Source organism: Egretta garzetta, unplaced genomic scaffold (genome assembly GCF_000687185.1).
Source record: "Egretta garzetta isolate BGI_Z169 unplaced genomic scaffold, ASM68718v1 scaffold56, whole genome shotgun sequence".
Classification (NCBI taxonomy): Eukaryota; Metazoa; Chordata; class Aves; order Pelecaniformes; family Ardeidae; genus Egretta; species Egretta garzetta.
Window position 1 is genome coordinate 4,362,770 of NW_009260182.1, and position 25,158 is coordinate 4,387,927.

Below are 25,158 nucleotides of genomic sequence, written 5' to 3' on the forward strand. Positions count from 1 at the left end.
CTTTGTTCAAAAATGCTTTATAAAATCACCTTCAGAGCGTTAATGGGAAGCCAGTCCTTGGCTTTCTGGGCATTACTTCTGAATGCGCTTTATGACTTTCAAACTCAGATTAGACCGATTCAGAAAATAAGATGTGTCTGTCAGTTGACTCAAACATATTGGTAAAATAAATAACAATTTTTCATTTGGGCACTCATCATTCAAATAAAAAAAGAGAAAACATAATGTCTGCACATACCAGAACACTTGGATAATTAACTGAATAGACACCAAAACAGGACAGTGGATATGTTCAGGAAGTTCGTACAAGCCAGAATAGATTGGAACTATTAAACCTTGGCATAAATCCAAGCTAAGGCTCTAAAAACTACTTACATAAATACAGGCTTAGTTTTTAATGGAAACTGATTCTTCTTCCTTTTACCAGTAAGCTATGGGGCAGACTTACCACTGGTTGTTCCCAGAAACAAGAGCGTAAGAAAAGGAGTCATTTGTAAAATGTTACTGGAAACCAAATGGCTTTGGCAAATGAATAGGTTTTCAAGTAAATCAGGTAATAGACAATGTTATAAAATACCTGTTTATACAAAGGGCATCCAGCACTTGTTTTATATGGGGAAAACAGATTTTCATGATACTCGTGATTTAGTAATATTGCTTCTCAAGAGATAGAATGATAAATTACTATTTTCCCCACCAACTGGAAAGCACTGTTCTTTTTAGAAGGCAACTTGAGTTTTAAGGCTTACACATAACAAAGGAACGTCCTTACCAAAGACGCCATTATGAAAAAGGAATGTACAGCCTGAGGAGGGTGGAGGGTGGGAAGCCTTTTTCCACACATCAAGCAAATTACCCTTAAAATTACATTATTACAATTTTAAAAATTCTTTTTCCATCAATTTTGACTATGTTAAGAACTGAAAGCTCTATTTTAAGATTTTATAGGTACCCAGTTAATAAATTGTCAATAAGGAACAGAAGGGTGCCTGCGTACAAACCACTAAAAAAAAATTGACATAAACAAAAAAAATTTTGGGATCAAGTTTCTATTAAAATGCACTGCATTTCATTACTTTTGTGTATTGGGAGCACGGCCTTTTCTATTTAAAACGAACAATAAATAACTGATTTTTTTTTTCCTTATATTTAGATAGATCTGAACAAGCAGAAAGAAAGGTGGGGCCTATTTTATTTTGTTTCATCAGAAAATTTGAAAATTACAACAATACAAGCAATGGAATTTAAAAATAAATTAAGCACATTGTATGACAGGAGGACATGTCTTTATACTGACTTGTTTAATCTGGGCAAGAGAATTGTACAAATTTCACACAAGTAAATCACTGGTGTCTAAATCCATATGAAATGAAATATAAAAATGCTAGTTTATCAAAATCTCCTAAGGGTCTTTCCTTGGTCTGAGATCATTGTTTTGGAATCAAAACAAAAAATTAGCTAACTATAAAATTACCACTTTGTAAGGCTTGGCTAATGGGACAGCAATTAGATCTCATAAAGAATCATCATATTGCTGCGAGGTGCCCAAAAGCTGCATAGAAGGCCAAAAATTTCTGCTAAAAAATATGTACAGTGGGACAGAGTAAAGGTTCAACTTCGAGAAATGGGTTTAAGCAATGAAGTAACTTAAGGGAAAAAAATTTCTCAAGATGGGGAGACATTTTCTAAAGCTCAAAAATGTGTACCCAATATTTATCACTCTCTTCATGTACTTATATACTCAAGCATCATAACACTCGATATAATATTTACATATTTATTCCATATCATACCACACTGATGCTGCACTGTCAGCACACACATTCCATATCATACCACACTGATGCTACACAGTCTATGGTGTTTCTATAGACTCTGAAAGGGAGAGATATTTTTACAATTCCTGCATATTACCAGTACAAAATGTGGAGTTAACACGAAAAGACCAGATCCTGTCTGGAAATAACATACTGTATGCATGAACATGAAAGCTCCAAGATGCATGGTGCAAAGCATGCAGAATTATATGCTTTTGCTCTCCCTGCAAAATTCATAGCTAAATAGAGTGAGAAGTGTCCAAGTAAAACCATACCATTCAAATACATTCACCTTGCTCCTGCTCTCCCTCCCAATCCCTCACAAATCAATTTACAGCAATACCAAACCATTTGACAGACTTTCAGATTCTGGTAAACACAAGTTTCTTCAGGGACAAATAAGAGCACTCACAAACTTACAGCATTCCTCTTTCCAGTTTGCATTGAAAACTGCCAATATTTACATATGGAACAGCTGATTCAATCATTTTTTACAACACTGAAAGCATTTAGTGAAGAAAAAAAATTAAGATATTCAGAACCTAAAATAGCATGTTTAAGTACTTCATTCTTTTCTTGGAGATTTTTCTATTGACTCCAATTAATCTTTTATGAGCTTGTGAACTTAGAGATTTTTCTTTGTAGAAAAGAAGTTGAGTTAATGGGCCCTGCCAGCAGGTTGTTCCAAGCTTTATTTACAACACCTGGAGTTTTGGAAAGTTTCCTTAATTATTTCCTTGTGAATATATTTTTTATATACACATATGTATAATATACATATATATATATATATAAAACTTTTTGGATTATGCTAACAATGTCTCTTTTAGGGCCAATTTTACCCTTTTTTTGGATGACACTTCTCCATACACTTTATTTGTAACTGTGCTTAATCATCAAGGAAATTTTCAGCATATGTTGAGCATGCAAAGCAGAATATTTCTGGGAAAAGTAAAGACAGAAGTAATAAAGAATTACGTGAACAGCTAAGGGTAAAAAGTTGATAATTTGGGGAATATAATTTCCCCCTTCTATAGTAAGGGAACAGGCATTCTCAAACCCTAGCGAACACAGCAGTACTTAGAACCTGGTAAGCTCCAGCTCTGAATGGACACGTCTGCATCGCCTACTAGAGCCACACAACTGCTTTATCACAAGAGAAGTCAATCAATAATGCAGGCACACAACAATGCCACTGGCATTTTTTTTGCTAAGCCAGATTCCAAAATCAGCCATGAAGCCACACTTCTAATTCACTATCATCTAAATAAACAGATCTAAATATACCTGTCTTTTAGTGGTACTTTTTATGTATTTTTATAGAACTTAGGCATTTACAGCATTCTGTCATTCTGCTTATTGTCTTACTAGACCTCAACCATTTAATCCAACACCAGAAATCCAACCTCAAAGCAAATATGCTTACCTGAAAATCAAAGCCACAACACATACCTTGGGAATTTGGGTGAGAGTAGGGTAGGGTGGTGGTGGTGGGGGGGGGGGGGGGGGGTTTTTTTTTTGGGGGTTTTTTAATCTCTGAAGACCAGGTGCATGCTTAAATCTAGAATTTTGGTACCAGTTACGACATGAGCTCATTGTCAGAACACAATGCACTACAGCACTTTAGGGACACCTGATTTCCAGTATGCCATATCAATTTACACCAAGACCAGGATGTAGCTTCACACCCATCTTTAGCCCTGGCACAATGACAGTGATATAGGCTGCAACAAATTACAGTCTAATCAGTTGCTTTCCTCATCCTGCCCACCTGAACCACAGATCCTTGTTCAGCTGCAATGCCTGCCTGATTCAGAAGGTTTCAAGTAATAAGGCATTCTACTAATGCTGCATCAATCTTCTGCAGTGCTGCAGAATTTGAACATCATCTAAAACTAAGCTGCCATCAGTTCATAAATGTAAGACTGACTTTGATTATGGTACCCCATATCAAACCTGCCTCTACGCAAATCGTTTCCATGATCAACATGGAATCAATGAGTAATAGGGGAAATAACTAAGAGTATCGTTGCTCTGGTTTTAAGCTAAAAAATGCTGCAAGCTTTATACATTTCTCCTTCTTAGAACAAAGGTGAAAGAGCTTGGAATGCAGCTTTCCCGACTGCTTCAGTTTTTCACCTGTTCCCTGAACTTTTTGCTCCATAGGTATGCAGAAGGAATTTGAGAATTTGCCCAAGGTGCTTTTTAAGTTCTAAGGATTGGTGAAAAAGGAAATTGAACACTGATCTACCTTTAATGTTGAAAAACACAGAGGAATCCCTTTTTATTGCAATGAAAACGCGTTAACATTTCAAAATTATAGCCCCAAACTGTTAAACTGCCAAAAAGGTCTCTCTTTACAAATATTAGAAAGTTTACAAATACTCTCAAAATTACCAATACTGCGTGTAATCACCTACTTAGCAATATCTAAGTACGCTAGTACGTTTTTCTCTCACATACACACACACAAAAAAATTATCACTGAACGTTATTACCCATAGATTTATTTGCTTTCCCAGTAGACCACCTTCAAATCCTATTTGATACAAGTTAAAATCTGTAGTCTCAACAGGTATGGTTTTCTCATCTAGCGTTTGAAAGGCACAGTGTTCTCTGTAAAGTGCCAGTGCAGCAGTAACTAACACAGGCAAGGCCTTACAGCAAAGCTTACCACCTTAGAGCAGTTTGTACCAATAAAAGCTTAGTTCATACCTCGGTGGTTGGTGAGGTCTCTGGATCCTGAAGGCAGAGGTGTATAGTGCATCTCTGGAGAGGTGGAGGCAGCATCACTGGAGGCCTGTGTGATAAAATGAGTTGTTATCAGTGAAAGTCAATGATTATGCAAAGAAGCTGCACCTGCCAGGTGAGTTTTATGATGTGGTTACAGGTGCACAGAGTCACCAGCCATGGAGGGTTAATTTGGTTTTCTTAAGGCTGCCTGCAATCCTGCAACATACTTGTACTCGCAAGAGTTTACACAATGATATTAGATATCATTAACTAAAAGAATATTTTCATACAGCTCACAGCTTCAAAAAATTACCATCTTTATCATGAAATTTCTGGACAATGTTAAAAATGTCCCTCTTGGTGAAAGAGATTAATATTTACCTGAAGGAAGTTATGAGTGAGTCCATATGGAGGGAGAGAAAGCTGGGCTAAGATATCATACTTTTCAAAACTAAGCAAAAAAATTATTCTGCCATTCTACTGTCTTGTGAGCTAAATGAAGGGATCTCTTAAAAATTATAACTCCTATAATGCAAAAAAGTGGACAAGTATATTGAATTGTTAATAATAACCACAAGTCTAATGCATTTAAAGAAGCACATACTGAGAAGACTTGATCAGAATCCTTAAAAGCAAAATGTTAAGGGAGAAGAGAGGAAACCCAAATCTTTCCCCATAATAAAAAATTCAATATCCTATGATTCTGATTTAAAAATATTAGACTGTGGAGCTATAGCTTGCAATAAACTACTCCTCATAGAGTTGGAGGTTTCATCTGAAGGAAAGAGCAATATAAAGCCAAGACCAGCCACATTTACCATCTTGCTTTTTAGTTATAGAGCAGTAGTGTTGCATTGTTAGGAAGAGATATGAAAATAAAGGATCATGTTGGTGAATATGAATCACCATCACAGTTTTTAAAATTTAGCTTGTTAGATGGATTGATATCATGGTAGTGACATGTCCAGTTTCAGGTACAGAGTTGATCTGGAGTCTTTACAATCTACCCATTGCAACGTACATAAAAAGATGATGGGTTTTAATAGAAGATGCGAAGGACAGTGTTCACTAAAAGTTACATGGTAATTTCTAATAGAAAAGATAAGGCAAATAAAGAGGAGAAATACAAAAGCTAAACTATTTTTTGAGTCATATTTACTGAAGGGAGTCTTGAGGAAAAAATTACTATTTTTTATGCAGGTTGTTCTCTAGTGATATATTGTCATATAAGCTGCAAAAGTCAGTCAAAGGAATCCACCTCAGTCTTACTTGTTATTTTGTAATTAATGATGTCAGCAAAAAAATTTTTTTTTTTTTCATTGAAATTAATTCAGACCCAGATTACAATGTCTGGGTAAGATAAAAGTGTAAAATAGGGCTATAATGCTTTGGAGAAGAAAAATCTTAAATACTAATTCAAATCTTAATTGCCAGACAAAACCTGAGAACAACAATCAGAAATCCACAATAATGAAAATTAACCATGGTAATAGTGTGTTAAAGGCTGTAACTTGGAAATCTTCTTTGTCATAGCTGTTGGACTCCTCGCTGATAGTATTTTAAAATGTTAAGAGGTAAATGACTGAGTAGGTTAGCTTTTGCATTTGGAGACCAGCTGCCAATTTGTATGTCAGCCCATAGTTATATTCCCATTTTTGTCCCTAGCAAAAATCAGGTCATATCATGAAGATGCATCATGCATCAAACCAGACATCTTAATAGCGACAGGTTTGCCTAAACAGCAAGGATGCTACTGATTGGATATGAATAAACATCTAGAAAACCTTGCCTCCACTTTCTCACCAGCGCAAACACAGCCTTCTTTTTAGAGACATAATGTTATAGACACAACCCTCACCTTCAGCTAGAGCGAATAATCCTTTGATTTTAGTGAACTGTAAACATGCAGCTCAATCTACCTTGGACTATGAAGTATTGGAGATCTTCCCTCTCATGACCAATATGAACGGAGGGAACATAACATCTCAGAGGATGAGACAGATGCCCCTAACACCCAGCAATGTAACATCTGAAATGAAGAACTTTCAAGAACAGGCATCTGTTCACAACTGTCTGTTTTCTTTGGGCCTAGTTTTTCTGGGTAAGACAAGAAGAAAAATGTCATGAACTATTTAACATAAGACTTCATCCCTGTAAATCACTCCAAAAGCTGGAGGAATAAGTGGTCTCATACTGTACACTCTAGATGTTATCTGCCTATTCAAGTGTACTTATTTGGGACTCTGATAATAGCGAAGGTTTCTCTTTGGTACTTTTAATCTCAATTTAGGCTGTTGACAGCTTGATGATAGCTTTTCCTAAAATTACTGGAAGAGACTTTGCCTTTTCAGCAATATACCACTGAGTGAGCAAAATTCAAGAGCTTCTAAAAAGGATATTGGAGTGAAGGGGCAATTTAGCTTTATTTCCAATTTTAGGAAAAGCAAGAACAGGAGGGTTTGTTTATTGGTGTTTTGCTGTTATTTTATGTACTGTATATAATTCCCTGTCAAATATAAAACAGTTTTCATTACCTTTGAGCTAAGCACTCAGTTAGAGCAACTTTAATTCTATGGAATATCATCCAGGGTTAGGATTGTTTTGCACAGACACTGGCTGGAGTTCTGAATCACGTTTCTGAGTAAGCCTGTGCACCAGCAGAAAGACACCTATTTGTTTTCCCTACCACATACTGACATTTGGCCCTAAGCTATTTTCCAAAGAGATTTGTATAGACTGTATTACTCTTAAATATTCACAGGAATATTTTGACAGTGACAGCACTGACATGTGACAGTTATGTCTTCAAGTATTGATGACATGCATCAGAAGTTCTTGTTGCAATGGAAAGTAACTAAAAATACAAATAGCATTGAGGAAGGCTGGTTAAAATGGGTGGTAACTTCAGTTTTATAGGAGTAGGTCACCAAATAAAGTCTCAGTAAAGAAATTCTAATAGCTTTATTATAGGAGAAACTTGTATTCTTCCAAGCATTATAGTAATCCAGATTTTGCAGCATTATCATAGTTCAAGGTATAAAAGTTACAAGGCCAATAAAGTTAGACTACTCACAGCCTAAGTTATGCACATAACAAAACATTTGGTAAACTGAGGTCTCTCTGTCTTCATATTAACCTGTAAGTTTTGTCCGGGCTAAGAGTTGTACTTGATACTACATAGACAGATTGTAAGAGAGTAACAGATTTTCAAACCATGTTCATCAAAATTACAGATACTTTAGAAGCTGCAGTAGTAAAAAAAACCACCAACAACCAACCAAATCAAGATCCCACCCCCCGCAAAAATCCCCCAAACCCTAAACTTTGAGTCATTTTAATTAAAGCGATGGTTATTGTTTAAGAAATTTTACTTTCTGTTGGTAAGACATGGCTTGATATGAGGCTATATTGGAATATCATTAGTACTCATTGATAGTTGATATTCCATTTGTGTCACATAGCTTGTATTTCTCTACTAATATTTATGCTTATTTCTAAGGCATGCTAAAAATTCTTTACATACTTATACACATCAATAACTGTAGTAGCCATTAATGTATTATACCTGACAAATTGTACAATACAGGAAGAGCAGCAGCATGTTGACATGTTCCTGACAAGGGGTCACTAGAAATACAATGCACTTCTGGAAAGATGTGGAAAGTAAAATTGTTTCAATACACACATACATACAAAGGAAGATTTCCTTAGCTAAATAAATTTATTTCAAATTATTTTCAGAGAATGTCACAGAGAGAAATCTTAGTTTGATCAAGACATCATCCAAAACAGAGATGGTAGAATGCAAAATGAGATGTAGTAGCAAGACCCCATATAATTAAGGAAATATTACTACGGAACTCAAGATATAGACCATGGATTCTCTTGTATCTGTTACCTTAGAAAGATTTTAAGTGTTTGGGATTTCACCTTTGTAACATGTTTCTAATATAGCATGGGAGTATCTCAAATCTCCAGCATTTCAGAGTGGGAGTCATTCTTTTCAGGGAACTGATGAAGAGGCAAACTTCTTGGGGACAGCATGATACTCATTCTCTAAGCCCGACCCACAATTACCAAGAATTTTTGTGTTCTGTGATACTGTTGTTTATTTCCATTCATCACAGTTTTAACACTTGTTAAAGTCATCTAGTAAGGTCACAGAGAAATGACCTTAGCAATTTGAAAGCTCGTTGTTTCTCATTTGGTGATTTACATTCAAATAAAAATGGAAAAAATATTGTGACATTGCAGCAATCAGACCAATGGTACCTATCACATTATCAGAGGCAAAACTTGGATTTAGTATGAAAGTATGATTTATTTCAAAATACTTTTAATATATCAACAGAGAAACTACAATTAAGAATGAAGGAAATCACTGCATTATCCATTTTTTTAAAGTGACAGAAACAGTTCTCCAGAAAGGTATATATGATTAATGGGACAATCTGTGGTATAGTTCCAACTTAAAATATCAACTCATACTTGCTTTTGAAAAACTTTTCCTTTTATGTAAACAAACAGTAATATTTTTCTGATAAGCTTATTCCATCTCAAATGTACTCAGTGCTGAAATTAATCATACCTTAACAGATACATGGCTTATTATAATTTTAAGACATGTCTGCATAAACATCTATCTACTTAGGCTAAAGACTCATTTTTGATCTCTTGGGCACATGTATCTTTCCCAAGAGACATGATGGCAACAGTCTTCAATAATTCATATATATTTTGAAAACTTGCTTAAATATCTGTGCACCAATAAGTCAACAATCTGTCGATTCAACCCCTTGGTAACACTGATGACAGCAACTCACATGTTTTAACCCATGAGTATATTGGACCATTATTATTTGTTCACATTTGTGATAAAGTGTACAGAAACTTTCCATGGAACTTTCCCCCAAGTTTTAGATATAACTAACAAGAAATTAATTGTTTACAGATTAAATATATATAAATAGTTTATAAATGTGCAATGAGGAACATGGTCTGCCTAATAACAGAAAAAGATTTAAATGTATTTATTTTGGGTTGAATTTATGACATGCTTGCAGAGAGTATCAAAACTCTGCTTTAGAGGGACTGCTGCCTCCCATGAGTTTGCAGAGCATCAAGCACAATGGGGCTTTGATTTCACTGTGAGGTCTTTGAGAGCCTTGTGATAGGAGAAAATATTACAGGAAACAACAATACACCAAGTCTTTAACTATTCCATCCTAGGGAATGTTTAGGGAAGAACAACTTTATTTACAACATATTTGCTTTTCGATGAACTCAGGAACCATACAGACCATGAAAGAAAGGATAAAGTGTGAAAGAATAGAGACTAGAAAATATGCAAAAGCAGGGCCCAACAGGACCACTATATCCAGCAGGCTACAATAGGTCTTGCTTTCTTTTCTCTAACTGTGAACTAGCCTAGAGGTCTCAAATGGGCCAGCCTGAGTTTGTGACTGATCCCAATACACTCTCATGTTCCGGAAAACCAACAGGTCGCACAGCAATCTTACATGGGAAAGACAGCTTTCCTTGAAGAAATGGGATTTCCCAATTCCCCCACCCCACAGCCACGCAGTTAACTACAAGTAAGAAATTGCCTTTACTAAACCTCCAGCATAGACTGGAGTCACGTTAATTAAGGGAGAGAGGGGGAAACACGTGGAGTTATCACAACTTGTCTGATCTCTGCAGGCTTACTGAGGTGACCTCCTCCTAACCTGGCATAGAAATAGCAATTTATTTAAAATCTGGTTTTAGACATTTGACCACGGTACTGAAAAATAGAACATAGCAGATGAGTATTGGAGGGAAGGTGGGAAGGAAGGAAAAGGGCATCGCCCACTTTTGTCTCAATCTCATGCCTTAAACTAACTGTGCTCATATTTTGCTGAATGTCACAAAGATCTGAATGGCTTTCTTTCATCAGCAGCCACTTCTTAAAAAATTAAAAATAGTAATTTAACCAGTCCTAACAAAGAATACGAACACAATCTGATTACTCTGAACTAATATGCCATTTTATTTTTTTTTAGAAAAGTATCTCATTAGAAAGAATTTCCTAGGGAAATATAGGGAATCTTTTTCCCAGGGGGTTGTGGGGGTTTTTTTCTTATTAATAATAAAGAGAATTCGTTGGACAAGAAGGAACTTAAGGGCAGGTATTGGTAGGACAAGGGATTTTTTTGGCTTTATCCTACTTTTGCCTACTAATCTAATACTCCTAACAATATTTTTTTTAAAAAATCATTAGGAGTCTGACCTTCTAAGTGTGTGATGCATAACTTTCAGTACGATGTGGAAGTGAACAATGTTATTCTAGTATGCAAACACAAAATAACACGTGAAGTGGGAGAAAAAAGGAATAACTTTGTAACATTTAGAAGAAAATGAAGTCAGCCATACATTGGCAACTGGCTCTCAAGAGTCTGGGAATCTAATTAGACTAAAGAAAAGTTTAATTTGTTTAGTCCCCAAATTCCACTTTTCAAAGACTAAAACCCCCAATATTTGGATGATACTAGTAGGGGAACAGCCTGTGCAGTATCAGCATAAACTGTACATCTGCTGCATCAAAACAAATTTGTATAGACCAATGGTTCAAAAATACAAATGGTCTGCTGTTTTTGGCAACCACACACATTCCTTCAAATACTTTCAGCTGCTGAAGGAAGTAAAGGGGGGACTGTAATTCAGATAAGCCAATCCTCTTTGAATCATGGTTTGAGAAACAGTAAAATTTAAATTACTCTGCTTTCTGGATTAAATCTCTTTACTAGACATGTCCTTTTCATACTTCTAAACACAAGAATAAACATTTTTTTCTAATATTCATACCTATGCTAGCAAAAAATGCTGCAACCCTTTTCTGACGTTTTTAAATTTAATAAATAACACAAGCATTTCAGCTATAATCAAGAGTGTGACTTTGAACTTAGCGAATATTCATTCTGGACATTTTAGCAGCCTATTTTCGTATGTGATGCTATTAATAGAGTAGGCCAAATTACTGTAGTACTAGGACGACAAGGAGAACAGTGATCTTATATTTTGGTTGGCCTTCCAATTTCAATGACCTTTCACAAGAAAAGGCAAGAGATTTTTGCTTATTTAACAGAAGTAGTGGAGCTTAAGAAGTTTCAAAGCATTTCAGAATATATTTCCCTTATTCTTATATAAGAGAGATTATCACTTCTCACTCGAATTTACCTTACCTTTTGGTTTTCACTTAATGTTAAATTGCAAGGTTGAAAGCAGGGTGCAACTGGATCAAAAATGTAAATGAACATCAGATAATTCTTATGCATTTAGGCTTAATTGAGTGTAATCGATATGTCTGGTATGCAGCCAAATTCAACTATTGTGAAAAGCACCTAATATATGGACATTATTTTTGGACTACTGAATGCCAGAAAATAATGAGCTGGCATTCAGCTTTGGTGAATCAGACCTTGAATTTTCATCTAAAAGCAGTTTTGAATTATTACTGAAGATAAGGTGTAAATGTGCAAGGGAATTTTATCCATGTTTCTCCCATGAATCATAAATGAGGAAAAAAATTACAGTCTAAATTGCACTTAAAAGGAATAAAGTCTTTTCATGTCATACATGATTTATCAAAATGATCTCATTTTAAGAGTACTGTGGTGTATCTTGATTAATAACATTAGTAGGCATGATGAATGGCCTCTTTAATGGTAACACAGAATTTATTGGCAAAATCCCTACTTCTACCAAAAAGGGTGGGAAGTAAAATACACAGCAGCTAGTAACTTGCAGAAACAGCTTGAGTACACTCTCTCCTATATATTTTGCACTTAGAGATATGTGAAGTTTCTTAATTTGAGTTTATACTTGGGTTAATTTTGAAAACAAGTAACAGGTTTTACCTAATGTGGCAGCTCTAACCGCTACAAAAGTCACTTTGCAGTTCCCTGCAAAACAAGCTGAACTCTGCATGTACTGTAAAAGGATGTAGTGTATTAAGGTCTTTCAAGAGCATCAGCCCCATCCCCTTATGACCTTTTTCAATATCCTCTTCATATTGCTTTAATATCCTAAATGCTTCCCTTCTCCCATTAGACCTGTGAAGCCCTCCTCGTAATCCTGCTGCTTGTCCACAATTAATCTTTCCAGTTGCCACATTATTAACACTACCACCCACAGACAGAGGATGCCTGAGCACGGCTGGACACTCGCTCCCCACTGGAGCATCAAAGTTGTCAATCACACACTAGTCAGAAAGTTGCCTGCTGTCAACATCAGAGGTTTTCATCCTCTCCTACCCGCTGATCAAACATTTTTCTTCAGAAGAAAAATTCAAAAAGGTTTACTCAATGATCCATCTTCTGTATGGAAAAGGAAGCAGTGTATAATAGAAAACCTTTCAAAACAAAAGTTCAGCAAAACTAAATTTAAATCCCAGCTGTTATCAACCTCTTCCCCCCCGCGCAAGTTAAACACCTTAAAGAGCTTGGATTAGACCTAGTCACAAATGCCTTTCTTTGATCAAAGGCTCCAAGACTTTACACAAATATAATCACAAGGCAATGACTGCATCTAAGGAGCCTGAATTGATTTGTTCTACTGTAACATATAGCGTACAAAAACACCCATTAGGTTTTTTGACTTCCAAGACCATTCTTTTTCAACTTCTATCACTCAAAGCCAAGAATTTTAGCATCTTCTTAACACTATTTTTTCAAGCTCAGTAGAAAAAAAATTACTTCTTATTGCATCGTATTTGCCTTGTGTCTTTTTAAAAATCGCATCTTAGCTACCTACTTTTAGAAGCAGAAGGATGCAAGAGGCTCTGCTGCTCACTCAGTTCAGTTTAATGAGTTACAGAAAGTAACTTCACTATTACTGCCTCTCCCTAATCATAATCCAGATTCTAATATTTTCATTTGTGATGAGTTAAACCTTACTGCTCCAGTGGCTCAGTATCCTTCATTACGGTAGGTAACAGGATCTGTCCCTAAAGGAGCGCTTAAACATTCTAGCAACACAACAGTGAATGAAAGGAATACCCATTAATATAATCCAACAAGCAATCTATTCACTGTAAAACTTAATGGTAGGTTTTAAAATAAGAATAAATCCATTTAAAAATCATACTACAAAATAAATTTAAAGTTGCTAAATCATACTCATCCCTAAAATAGATTTTTGAATGCTTTTTCTTCTCTTAGACTGGTATTAATGAAAATCAGGAAATTGAGAAAAGACCCCCAAAAGTACAAAACAATAGAGGAAAATCTCTGCTGGTCTTAACTCCTGGTCTGAGTTAGGGAAAGTCCAAGGAAGAAGTATACATGTTATCTTCCATTTCTTTACCAGCATCTTTACCTTTTTCACCTTCTGGGAACACACATGCTACCTTCTTTCATTTACAGTATACAGGATTCAGTGGGCTTACACTCAAGAAAAATAGAGTGAACACACACACACACCCACCCCCCAAATAAGTCTAACCCAAACCAGAAAACACTGCAACTCTTACTAGAGAATTTTGAGTTGTCATAGCCAACTATTCTTTGAGGTGTCTTGTAAAGTGAACCCCTCCTACATGGCTAGCAGATGCTAACCTTTTCCTACGTTCCCACCTCAGCAATGCCCAAACACGCCAGTTACTGCATTTCACTCATCGCCCAACAGCTCTGCAAGACTGAAAGAACAGTGCTAAGTTTTTAGATATTACGTCTTCAACAAAAGGTGTAAAAGCATAGGTGAGGCACTTATGTGAAGGGAAGCATGCTGATAATGTATTAGATTTCAAGTTTCCCTCAGTCATTCCCTGCAATATTTTTCAAGCGGTTATATCACAACTACAAAACACAGAACTACTGGAGTAATCACTGTGATTTATGCTATGCTATGCCACGGCATAGCAACAGTATACAAGCTACATACAAACACAGATGCAGAACCCAAATACACATTACGTACTATACAGTTACTTATTCCTTTTCATAGACCTGTATTTTGAAATACAGGTGATTCAGAATTTCTACACTTGTTTTTGCCAATCTGATGTCCATAGATTCTTCAAAAGCAAAGACAGAATCAGCAAGGTAAGTTGCTTATTTTGGATAGGGACCTCTAAGACTGTTCCATAATTTAAATCAATAACATAACATCACTACTTGCAAACACGTTCAATGACAATCAGAGGAATGCAGAACTGCACATATGTTTCACTGACCAAGCATAATTGTTTGCAACGTTAAAGGGTTTACTTTGCTTTGGGATTAATTCTGCTGTCCCTTGCTTGCTTAATTTTTTCAGAAGTATGGACACTGTTGCAAAAATGAAAGCTAGATCCTAAAAAAATTGTAAGATAGCAGTAGTTTAATGACTATTGTTGAGTTGTACTGATCTCCTTGCTTAACAGGCACAGGAATTAAGAAAAGGGGAGGTTAAAAATGCTTTCAAGGCGTCTTTATTCTGTCATGTGGGAATAAAACTGAATTGCAGCTAAAACCTCTTGTCACACTACTTTGTCAGCAGAAGGGGGTGCTGTAGTGTAACCTATTTAAAATGCAAATAGAGTAACTTTTCTAACAGCAGATTAAAACTAGCATTTTATTCACTTGGCATACCCACAGCATACTGAACGCTGGAATCAGACTCGTCACTGCACACCACGGGTTATTAATAGAGCTCAGAATGGTGTTGCTAAATGTGCAAGTTAAAAGCAAATAAACAAAAATGGATTTATCTGTGGTATTTGTTCTCTGGGAGAATTCAGCCAGGCCTGTCTTACACTGCACATTTGTTTATCCAAGATCACTGAGGCTCAATTATTTTTATTTTTTTTAAGTATTTGATTGACAGCCACTTACCACAGCCAGAAGTTCTGGGATATGTGCTCTATAACATTAACATTCTAGAGAAAAACAGAGTTATTTTCAACCTGGACAAGTAAGTCTATTAAATAAGACACACAGGAAAGAGTCTACAGTGCACAACCGCTACTTTCTAATAGGCCTTTCTAGACTCTCGTGAACTACCAGCACATGAGAAAACACAAAGTCAAAGGCTTCAGCAGAACCAAATCAACACATTGTGCTGTGGCTTTACACTTCATTTTCCTACAGTGTCAGGTGTTAGGGCAGGCAAGTGGGTTTCTCCTCTATATTCAAGCAATTCCTGTGTTCTTCATCTTGATCTCTCAGAGATTCATCAAAAATGCGATTTAATTACATCTCCTCCCCCCCTCGCCCTCCCCAAAAGAGTGTAAACATGACTCCTTTTTATCTCCTGATACATCTGGACAAGTAGACAATGTGCTAAAACAAAATAAATCTGCCCTGACAGTCACATCAAAGGGTTCAGCTAGGGGCTTGCAGCTACTTAAGGCACAGGAATGTTGTTGCTAAGCATCGCTCTACAACCTATCAGTCCCTTAAAGAAGAGCTTTTTTCTTTCAGAGGGAGATGAAGAAAGCTGGAGAGTGGGAACCAGACTGAAAAGGGAGATTGGGGATTTTGGAGGATTTTGAAGCTTAAAGTGAATTGTGTGAAGAAAAGGGGGTTTGGTTTGGTTTGCCTCTTGACATACAGTCTACATTGGGGGGGAAGTAGGGGAGGAAGGAGGGGTTAAAACTTGTTGATGAAACATCTTCTGAATTTTCCCCTTGGATAAAACCAAGCAAAGTCTTTGATATCCTTTTTCAAATCCCTGTACTTACTGTAGATTCCAAATAGAAAGATTGTGACCAAAAGCAATAGGGCTGGGATACCAAGCCTGTTAAAAGTATATTGCGAAATACATCCCTTGCCCTGCTTTTCTGTCAAGCATTTGATAAATCCATGTATGTTCCTAAATACGTGAAGCCAGCAACAGTGTCCACATCTAATAAACATCCACTACAGAGAAAGGAACCTGTTGATACATATGCACATAACACAATTTGATGCCCAATTTACTTGTAAAAACTATTCCCTTTAGAGAGAAGCCCTCGCTGAAATCATCAGTCTTCCACACCATGCCCTGCAGGACATGGTTTGAACATGTTTAGTGCTTAAAACTCCAAATGAAGCCAAAGTGAAGGTAAAACCATGCTAAAATCAGACCTACAAAAAAAAATTAGAACTACACTAATTATAAACACAGCTGGATAAAATGGACAGCTAAAAATTAGAATTAGGCTCTCCTTTCACAGAGGTAGAAATATATCCAAGGTAGACAGACAATCCAGCCTGAAAAGCATGAAGCAGTTAGTTTCAAAGCTTAATTATCCTGAAGATAAGCTAAGAAAACCAGTAGTTTGGTTACAGCACCACTGAGAGGTGAATGAACTTTGATCACACATCTTTGGCTTTTAAAAAAAAAAATTAAAGTTTAAAAAAATCCTCTTCCCTTTTTAAGAATTAAACAAAGAAAATGTGAAATGGACTCATTCTATGTGTAGGGTAACTATCAAGAACATGAACAATTACTGCACCCATGATATTGCACAAATAAATAACACTTAGCATTATCTTCAGCACTATCATATTTATTAAACAGTGACTGAGGGCAGCAGTAAACATTTTTATTGTCCCATATAGCTCTTATTTTCTAATTAAACAGAAGGTTATTTCCACTGCCAATGCAGCCATTTATCTTATTTGAGTGTTACATAATATTTTTTGCCAGCCAAGCCTGACTATAAAGTGTTCTGTGTGGTGAACTGTGGCCCAACTTGCTTTCCTGTTTGGTAATCATAGAAATGGGCCATTTTGTGCTGTGTTAATAAATAAACTTTTTGCAATTTCTCCTAAAACATGATAAAGCTCATACTTTGTCCTACCCTCTAGCTTCAATACAAGGGCAATGAGCTGTATTATTAAAGATATAGGTCAAGCAAACCTGATGATTTCAATCCTGTGGGGTGCTTTAGAAACTGTTGTCATATTACTGAGATCATTCTGCTGTTCCTAATTATTCCTCTTGGTTGCTTCACATTTCAAGTGATTTCTCTCACACTTATGTCAAAATTTATAAGCTGCTCTGTGTAACAACACTACATTATTTCCTCACTTGTTATGGTAATATAGGACAGAAACTAGGAGAATGCTTTAATCTAGCTGACAAGGATAATGTAGTCTAGAAATGTAATAAACTTTGTATTCTACTACAGAGTTGGGTTTTTTTCCCCCTACCATGAAACATTTCATATAGATAGACATCTTAGAAAAACTAATTGCTACAATAACTTGAATATCCTCTTATCTGAGTTGCTTTTATCAGAAAAAATGTATCAGCATTAAAGCGTTCATTGCAATAGCTTGTGCATTCTCCTTATTCCCATAATTGCTATTCTGCAACATTCTGTTGACTGTACTGCAAAACTACATACTGATGAAGGAAACCTATTTCCAGGAAATCTGTGCATCGCACAAACAGCACAAAACATTTGTAATTAACAGGCCGGGCTTTAACAGTGCCGTAACACATCTTGGGCTGACTGGCACAAAATTTTATTTGCATTAAGTAGCTTGAGACTGGGAAAACATAAAATCAACTTTATGTGATAGCGGCATGTTCTACAGCGTCTTTTGAAGGATTTCAGAATGCAAGGAAAGCCGCCAGTGGAAAAGGTAGTCTAATGAAAGGTTTGAATTTTAAAGCTAGCGTGGGTACTGTTTGCTGTGGAAGCTAACCTATGGAAGCATCATTTGCTTCAGAATGTACTAGAGGGTACAAAATTATGTTAAAAAATACCCCACATGAACAAAAAAAAAAAAAAAAAAAAAAAAAAAAAATCAACCAACAAACCAAACCAAAACACAACTCCAGTTAGAAAATGCCATATAAGCAACTCAAACAAGACACCCATCCTAGTATTTCTAGGGACCATTTTGCTGAAGTAGCTTGTATGTGCAATTTGCTATATTTGTCAGATGCCCAATGGGTTTTTAAAGTACTTTTAGTCATGAGCAAACTGAAAAAAACCACTACGAGATCTGTGAAAAAAGCCCTGCTGCCTCATAGTTTTGTGATGTATCATCATGATAATACGAGAGCGAGTCATTGCATCAAAGCCATCAGGCAATAAAATAGGAATAGAAGCACTTGCCTACAGTGGCAACCTTTAAGAGGACTTTTTCCAGGTACATGAAAACAATACTTAATTGAGCGTGCTCACAGGAAACTGAGAGGAGGCAAAGATGAAGCTAGTGTTGTTCCAGTTAGAAATACACATGAACAGCACTGTCAGGAAAAAAAAAAGAAGAATACAGAACAGATTTCTGGTTTTGTCTCTGTTCCTACTTCTGTCTTCCTTAATAGAGTTGATGACCTGACTGAAGATAAACTTTGCAAGGTTTGGGGATGTGGGCGTGGGGAGGGAGCAAGAGGCAAAAAAAAAAAAAAAAATTTTGTGAAGGGTTTCACATCTGGACCCCAATTAGAAGAATTGGAGTTCCTGTCACGTCCTGACAGTTGGCAAGGTGAACTACTCATGTGTTTACAAAGTGAGATTTCCCTCTTCTACAACTTTTTCTTTCCCAGACAGACCCAGCATGTACGCAGGACACACTTTGCCCTATCCTTTTGGCTTTTCAGCTACCACCTATCAATATGTAAAACCCTCTTGAAAGCTGATGATTTTAAAAGTGTGTCCATGTTCAGATTTGTTTCCACAGTGGATAACCAAAGGAAGGCAATGTCACAGCCAATCTTAAGGCTGAGCTGTAATGGAAAGAGCATTTAGGCCTTATGGCTTACATGACACTATACAATACAAATACAGGAATTTGGGGGATATAAATCATGTGGGTAACCAATATATTGTTAATTGTAAAGCACCTGCTTAGAAAACAAACTCTGATGGGACTGATTAACCACAGGAACAGGAAATACTTTCAGGATCTTCACAAATTAGGGCATTAGAGAAAAGAATTCAGATACAATAGTGTCATATGACAGTAACACATCAGTGTATTTACCTAGTTTCTAGTGATTCAAAATAAACTAGAAACAATGGGAGACGCTAGTCACTATAAGAGGGGGAGGCAATCAAAAACAGCTATGGAAAATATAATTATATAAATTTGTTAAAACCAAAAACCACTAAGGCAATACCGAAGTAGACAAGAAACTGTTGCAGCCCTAATGCTTTAGGATTTCTTTACTCTGTCTAAAATAATGTCCTACACAAAGTAGTTCAGAGCTGTCTGAGACTTCTTGTCCATATTTATATGTCAGAAATGCATAACAAGAGGGAGGTGAACTCCATAACACAATCTTTATAACTACTTTTCTTGAACTTCTTAATAAGTTATGGCCACTTTTTAATTTTATTTGGAAGATACCTTCACCCTGCATGATAGGAGAGAAAAGACAGCAGAAGAGTTATTTTAGCTCAGAATTCCTTTTCCAAGCTCTATGTGCATTTTTGGAGTTCAGTCTGGCCATTAAATACCAGCAAGTGAGAATTTTTTGTTTCTCGAGGTGATGGATTTAATGAATACTGTCCTGAAATGCATTGGCTTCTGCCTCATTAAGAGGCTTTCTGTGCTCTCGCTGAGGAAATGCTCTAACCAGCAGTCCCTATCCATAAAATGCAGAAATGCCTTGACAAAGTCTATCCCTCAGCTCTAGAAACTATTGCCCCAAATTTGTGTAACTCCAGGACATAGTACAATTCAGGAATGAGGGGAGAGGGTTTTGGAAGACAGACAGGGCCGACTGCTCATTTAGAGGACTATTGAACTTCTCTTGGTTTCAGCTGTTACTATGGTTACTTACAGGGCTGACATGTACTGAGCACTTCCAGTCTTGGCTAAAACACTGCCACCTATGTACAGTCTGTCACAATTCTAGGAAATCTGTTCCAACAAATTAGCACTGCCATTAAAATTCTTCTTTTTTCTTCAGGTACAATGGCTGGTTCATTTCACATCCACTGCCCATTAGATGGAAGCTCTGAATCTTATTCCTCATGTTGCTGTTCACTTGATGTGGTGCTATTAACATACTACAACCAACTCTCCTCTCCACATCCCCTTGGATACTCAAGTCTTCTAAGAAATCACTTTCCTTGTCCCCCTCAGTTCTCTTTCCAGTCTCCCAGCAACATTATAGAACCACAGGTTTCTCCAAATCTAAACATAGTGTTCTAGTAGCAGTTGTACGACTAACAACTACAATGATAATATTAAAATTTCCCCTCATGCTTGATACCTTAAAGGATTATCAGATGTGTGTACTAAAATCTAATGATTTTATGTTTTATCTCACTAATAGAAAGGTCACCTGGCACCAGGCAAAGAACTCATCTCCCTGAAAGTGTGTCTACTTTATCAACATGAAACCTGTTCACTGTTACTTAATTCACTGAACAGATGCCATGTTGAATTTGTACTATTCTAGCTTTTTAATCAAAATAATGTATGCCATATTTGCTTAATTATATTGTGAGAACAAATGAAAGTCATTTTTGTTATCAGTACCGAAGCTCACAGCTTGCACTGACCAAAGAGAAGATGGACTAAAGGAACAAGACATCCTGCTTCCATTCCTGTTCTCATCTGTCCTTCTTTCTTTTCACCACCAGTTGAATCTACCACTTGTCAATAAGACGACACTTTCAGAAAAAGCATAGGCATTTTACAGGATGTAACAAATGCATTGTGAATTGTAATACTGTTCACAGAAGTTGCAGGTATTCTCATTTTGTAACAGTAGAAACATCAAAGGAACCCTGAAAATTATGGATATAAGCATGGATCATTAAACTGGGTGGGTAGAGGGAGCGGTATTCCCCACCCTGAATATACAAAACTGGGTAGAAACAATACTGATACCACAAGCAGACAACTCTGAATTACTTCAGACAAAGTAAAACTACTATGGAACTTAAATAAAACAGGAAGGAAAATAAGCTGGGTTATACAGTGGATAATTTCAAGAGCTGCTTGCATTCATGTGTGGAGTACAACCAAGTACACAAAAGAACAATGGCATAAAATGAAAATGATCCAAAATCATGCCACTGTACTTACAGAAATTGAGTTATCTTTTTCCTAAACTACTGTTTCTGTGTGATCAAGAGAGATACTGTTGGTTTAAAATTCAGCTAACCAACCAAATATAAAGATTCATTATTGTCTGCAATTCTGTATTGACAGTGGTTTCTTGAGGTGCAGCAGCATTTCTGGGATATAGTCCTTCCCGTTGTCTGAATAGGATTCATGTATTCCTCCGAAGTTACATTTCCTACGTTGCATTAGCTCTACAAAGGGCAATTCCATTTGCATCAATGTTTGTGGTTTATTTCCTGTTTGCACAGGACTGGAATTTAACAGGAGGGATCAGAACGAGAATTTGGACACCTGCCTGAAGCAGGACTGCTAGCCTCACAGGGGAAGAGCTCATACTCCAGATACACCCGCAGTTTCATGTCAGCAAGCATATTTGTGAACTTCATAGCAGACTTTAACACAATCCTGATGCAAAAGGTTTTTCAGCTCTGTACTGCCCACAAGACCAGCATATCATATTCTGACCATTCTGACAAGTGCCTCACGATCATAGCCCAAATAAAACTCTCTGACACAGCAACAGAAAATAGACCATTGCTATGGCATCTGTTGGCAGCAATAGTCTGGAAGGAGGAGGGGAAATACGTTCTTCAAACTGTGTCTCTATGAGTCTACATAAATTATACTCCAAAATGCTTATCTGAATGGTTTTGATTTGTTCTTTTTTTTTTTTTCTTTCTTTCTTTTAATCTATTAATACAGAATGAGAAGATGGGGGTTGTGGTATAGAAAATCTAATGTTTAGGTCTACTTTCTAGAACACTGAGTTAATTGTTCTATAACCACAAATTCTCAGACAACATAATGAAACAAAATGAACAGAGCTAGCTTTCATATCACTGACTCCTCTGCTCCAGTTATCTGGCTTCATGCGTGGAATAACAGAAATAAATATCCTGGCAAATAGCTGCAGACATTCAGAGTTAAATGAAAGATTAATTTCCAGTTACACTTATTTGGAAACTTCTGGAAGAAATGCTTAAAAAAGATTATTCATAACTTTCAGTTGTTTCAGCATTGGACTTTGGTCTCAGCACCTACCTCTTGGCATGACTTTTTTTTGTTAATATTATATCTGTAGGCTGCAAAAAGTATCAAAGTTAAAAAGAAAATTACATATTTTGACTATTTATGTCAGAACTAATTTTCTATTACTCATACCTTTAGATTAAATTATTAGAAACAGACTGATGCACTAAATGTTTTACACTTTGCAAAACAATTGCTCCAACAGCATTATTTAAAAAAATGAAACTGCTCAGTTCCTTAAAGTACAACTCTTGCATCTAAAGTTCACTTATTTTCTCTCATTGAAGCACCTTTGTGCTAAAGGACACTACTACTTTTTTTCTTTTTTCTTTTTTTTTTTTTGTTGCCATTGAATCTGGCACTTTAGATACAATATGATTTTATTACTCAGAAAAACTTTATTACTGCAATAAAACTGCACTTTCCACTGCAAAATATATTATTAAATTGTGCCTTCAATAACTGTCTCACCTAATAGTGACTGTTAAATCAAAAAACTGAAGTCAAAGCTCCTGTTCATTCCACATGCAGAAGATTACGCGTCAATAGGGCAGGGCAATACAACACAGCAGGAAAAGTAAAATGTTCCCGATAGTTTACATAGTTATACATACTGAATTTCTGGTTTTAATGTTAATTTGTTTCTTGCAGTGCCATCATTACAAAGAGTACCTGAGAAATGTCCAGTTATGTAGCAAATGATATGCCCAACATTTGCTATTTCATTTTCCTCCCAAAGAGGAGCACCCAACAGATGGTCACTTTTTAGCAGTCTCACTCCTATGCATTTTGGCTGGAGAAAATCAGAAGACATATGGCTTTCACTTGCGGGTAGACACCTGTAGGCTAGCATCACTTCATTAATTTCCGATTGAAACACCAAAGGAATTAAGTTTATTCCCACTAGCACAATCCCTAAACTGTGGCATCATTTAGCAAATTATTCCCATGTTAACACACAGAGATTTAGGCATTTGTACTTAAGCAGAACTGCAAGTACATCAGTATAAGAGAAAAATGGCATGTCCTAGGTTGGTTAAACCATTGACTTGATTAAGACTCTTCCATCCTCTATCTCATTTTGCTGTCTAAAATGTTATTACATATGTAAAATTCTTCTGTACCTTATTTTCTTCAAGATCCTATTTTTCAAACTGCTCTGTGGATGTTATTTTCTTTTTTCCCATAAAGCATGTCTCTGAAACAGAACCACTAAGTGTTCTTCTGTACTAGTGAAAACCTACTACAGATGCTTTCTTAATCCACTTCTTAGTTTATGAATATAATTTTAAAAGAAGAGAAACAGCCAACTAAGTAACGGCTACTGTAAACACAGCACTTAATGTATGAACAGCGTAACCTCAATTTTCATCTGAGAGGGAAAAAAAAAAACGTTACACATTTTAACATATTTCTAAAGTTATATTTTTTTGTAACCACAGTCGCCCCCTCTGAAATGAACAGCCACAAATACAGGAATGTCAGAAATCCACCTGGAGACAGGAAAAAATCTTTTTCAGCTCAGCTATTTAAAATAAAAAGGCAATCATCACATGCCACCATTATCACTTCTATAGATCCGCTTTCATCAGGCTCAGATTCATGGGGAAAAAGAAGCATGAAGCTAAACTAAGCAGAAGACTTTTCACTGAAACAAATACTCATCTACTGGTTTCTCGTTTTGCAGAATGTACTTATTCTTTCTACTTTTAATACTACAGCATTACCTTATCCACTCCTTTTCTCTCCATCTTCATCGGAAAGAAGTTGTCTGTTTTAAAAAAACTTTTACAGCTTTTTAGTGAATGAATCTTAAAGGAAGACTTTCCCAGTTTCACAGAACAAGGGTCACTCAGTACGTTTTTGAATGTTGGATACTCATATAAGAGGAATTAAAAGAGCAATATTCATCTATCACTAGTTAATACGGCTCCAAAACACATTTCCCTGAATAACTAAAATCATTAGACTGATGAAAAAGAGTTATTTTTTCATGCACAGCAGCTGCTTTCTGAAATAACTGCACTTAAAAAAAAATTAACCAAACTAATAAAAACAAGAATAAATGTTGATTCCAGATGTTGGATGAAATGCATTGCAAAAATTTAAAAAAAAAAAAAAAAAAAGCAAGAAACTTTACATGATTATTGGTAAAAGTTAAACATACAGAAACCACTTGGGTCAGGGCTGGCGACCTCTACGTAGCTTTATTTTGTTCAGGCCAGCCTTTAACCATATTCTTACAGGATGTTCTGAACTGAGGTGAGTTTTAATGTTTTCCTGAAGTAGGCCTGATGCAACAGTGATAGTAGCTACTATCATTTTATAGTGTGCATGTCCCAGTGTTTTACCTTCTGCAGAGACAATTTTAGTCCAAGAGATTATTTGTTCCCATGCATTTGCTTTTAACTAATATCCTGTGCTTTGCAATGGGTTTTATACTTTTTAAATTAATTTAGGTTTTGAAAAGCTTGTTGTTACACCAAGCAAAGCTGCTAATAGTGTTGGACTGGCAACTTAGAGAAAATGATATTATTGTG

The 25,158-nt window shown here is 36.2% G+C and overlaps 1 protein-coding gene across 1 annotated transcript in view; it reads right to left on the reverse strand.

Moving 5' to 3' along the window:
- LRMDA (leucine rich melanocyte differentiation associated) overlaps nucleotides 1-25,158 on the reverse strand; it is a 678,070-nt gene that overhangs the window by 104,413 nt on the left and 548,499 nt on the right. The window contains exon 6 of the mRNA XM_009641864.2: nucleotides 4,533-4,617. Coding sequence (XP_009640159.1) covers nucleotides 4,533-4,617 — 85 coding nt within the window. The remainder of the gene's footprint in view (nucleotides 1-4,532; nucleotides 4,618-25,158) is intronic.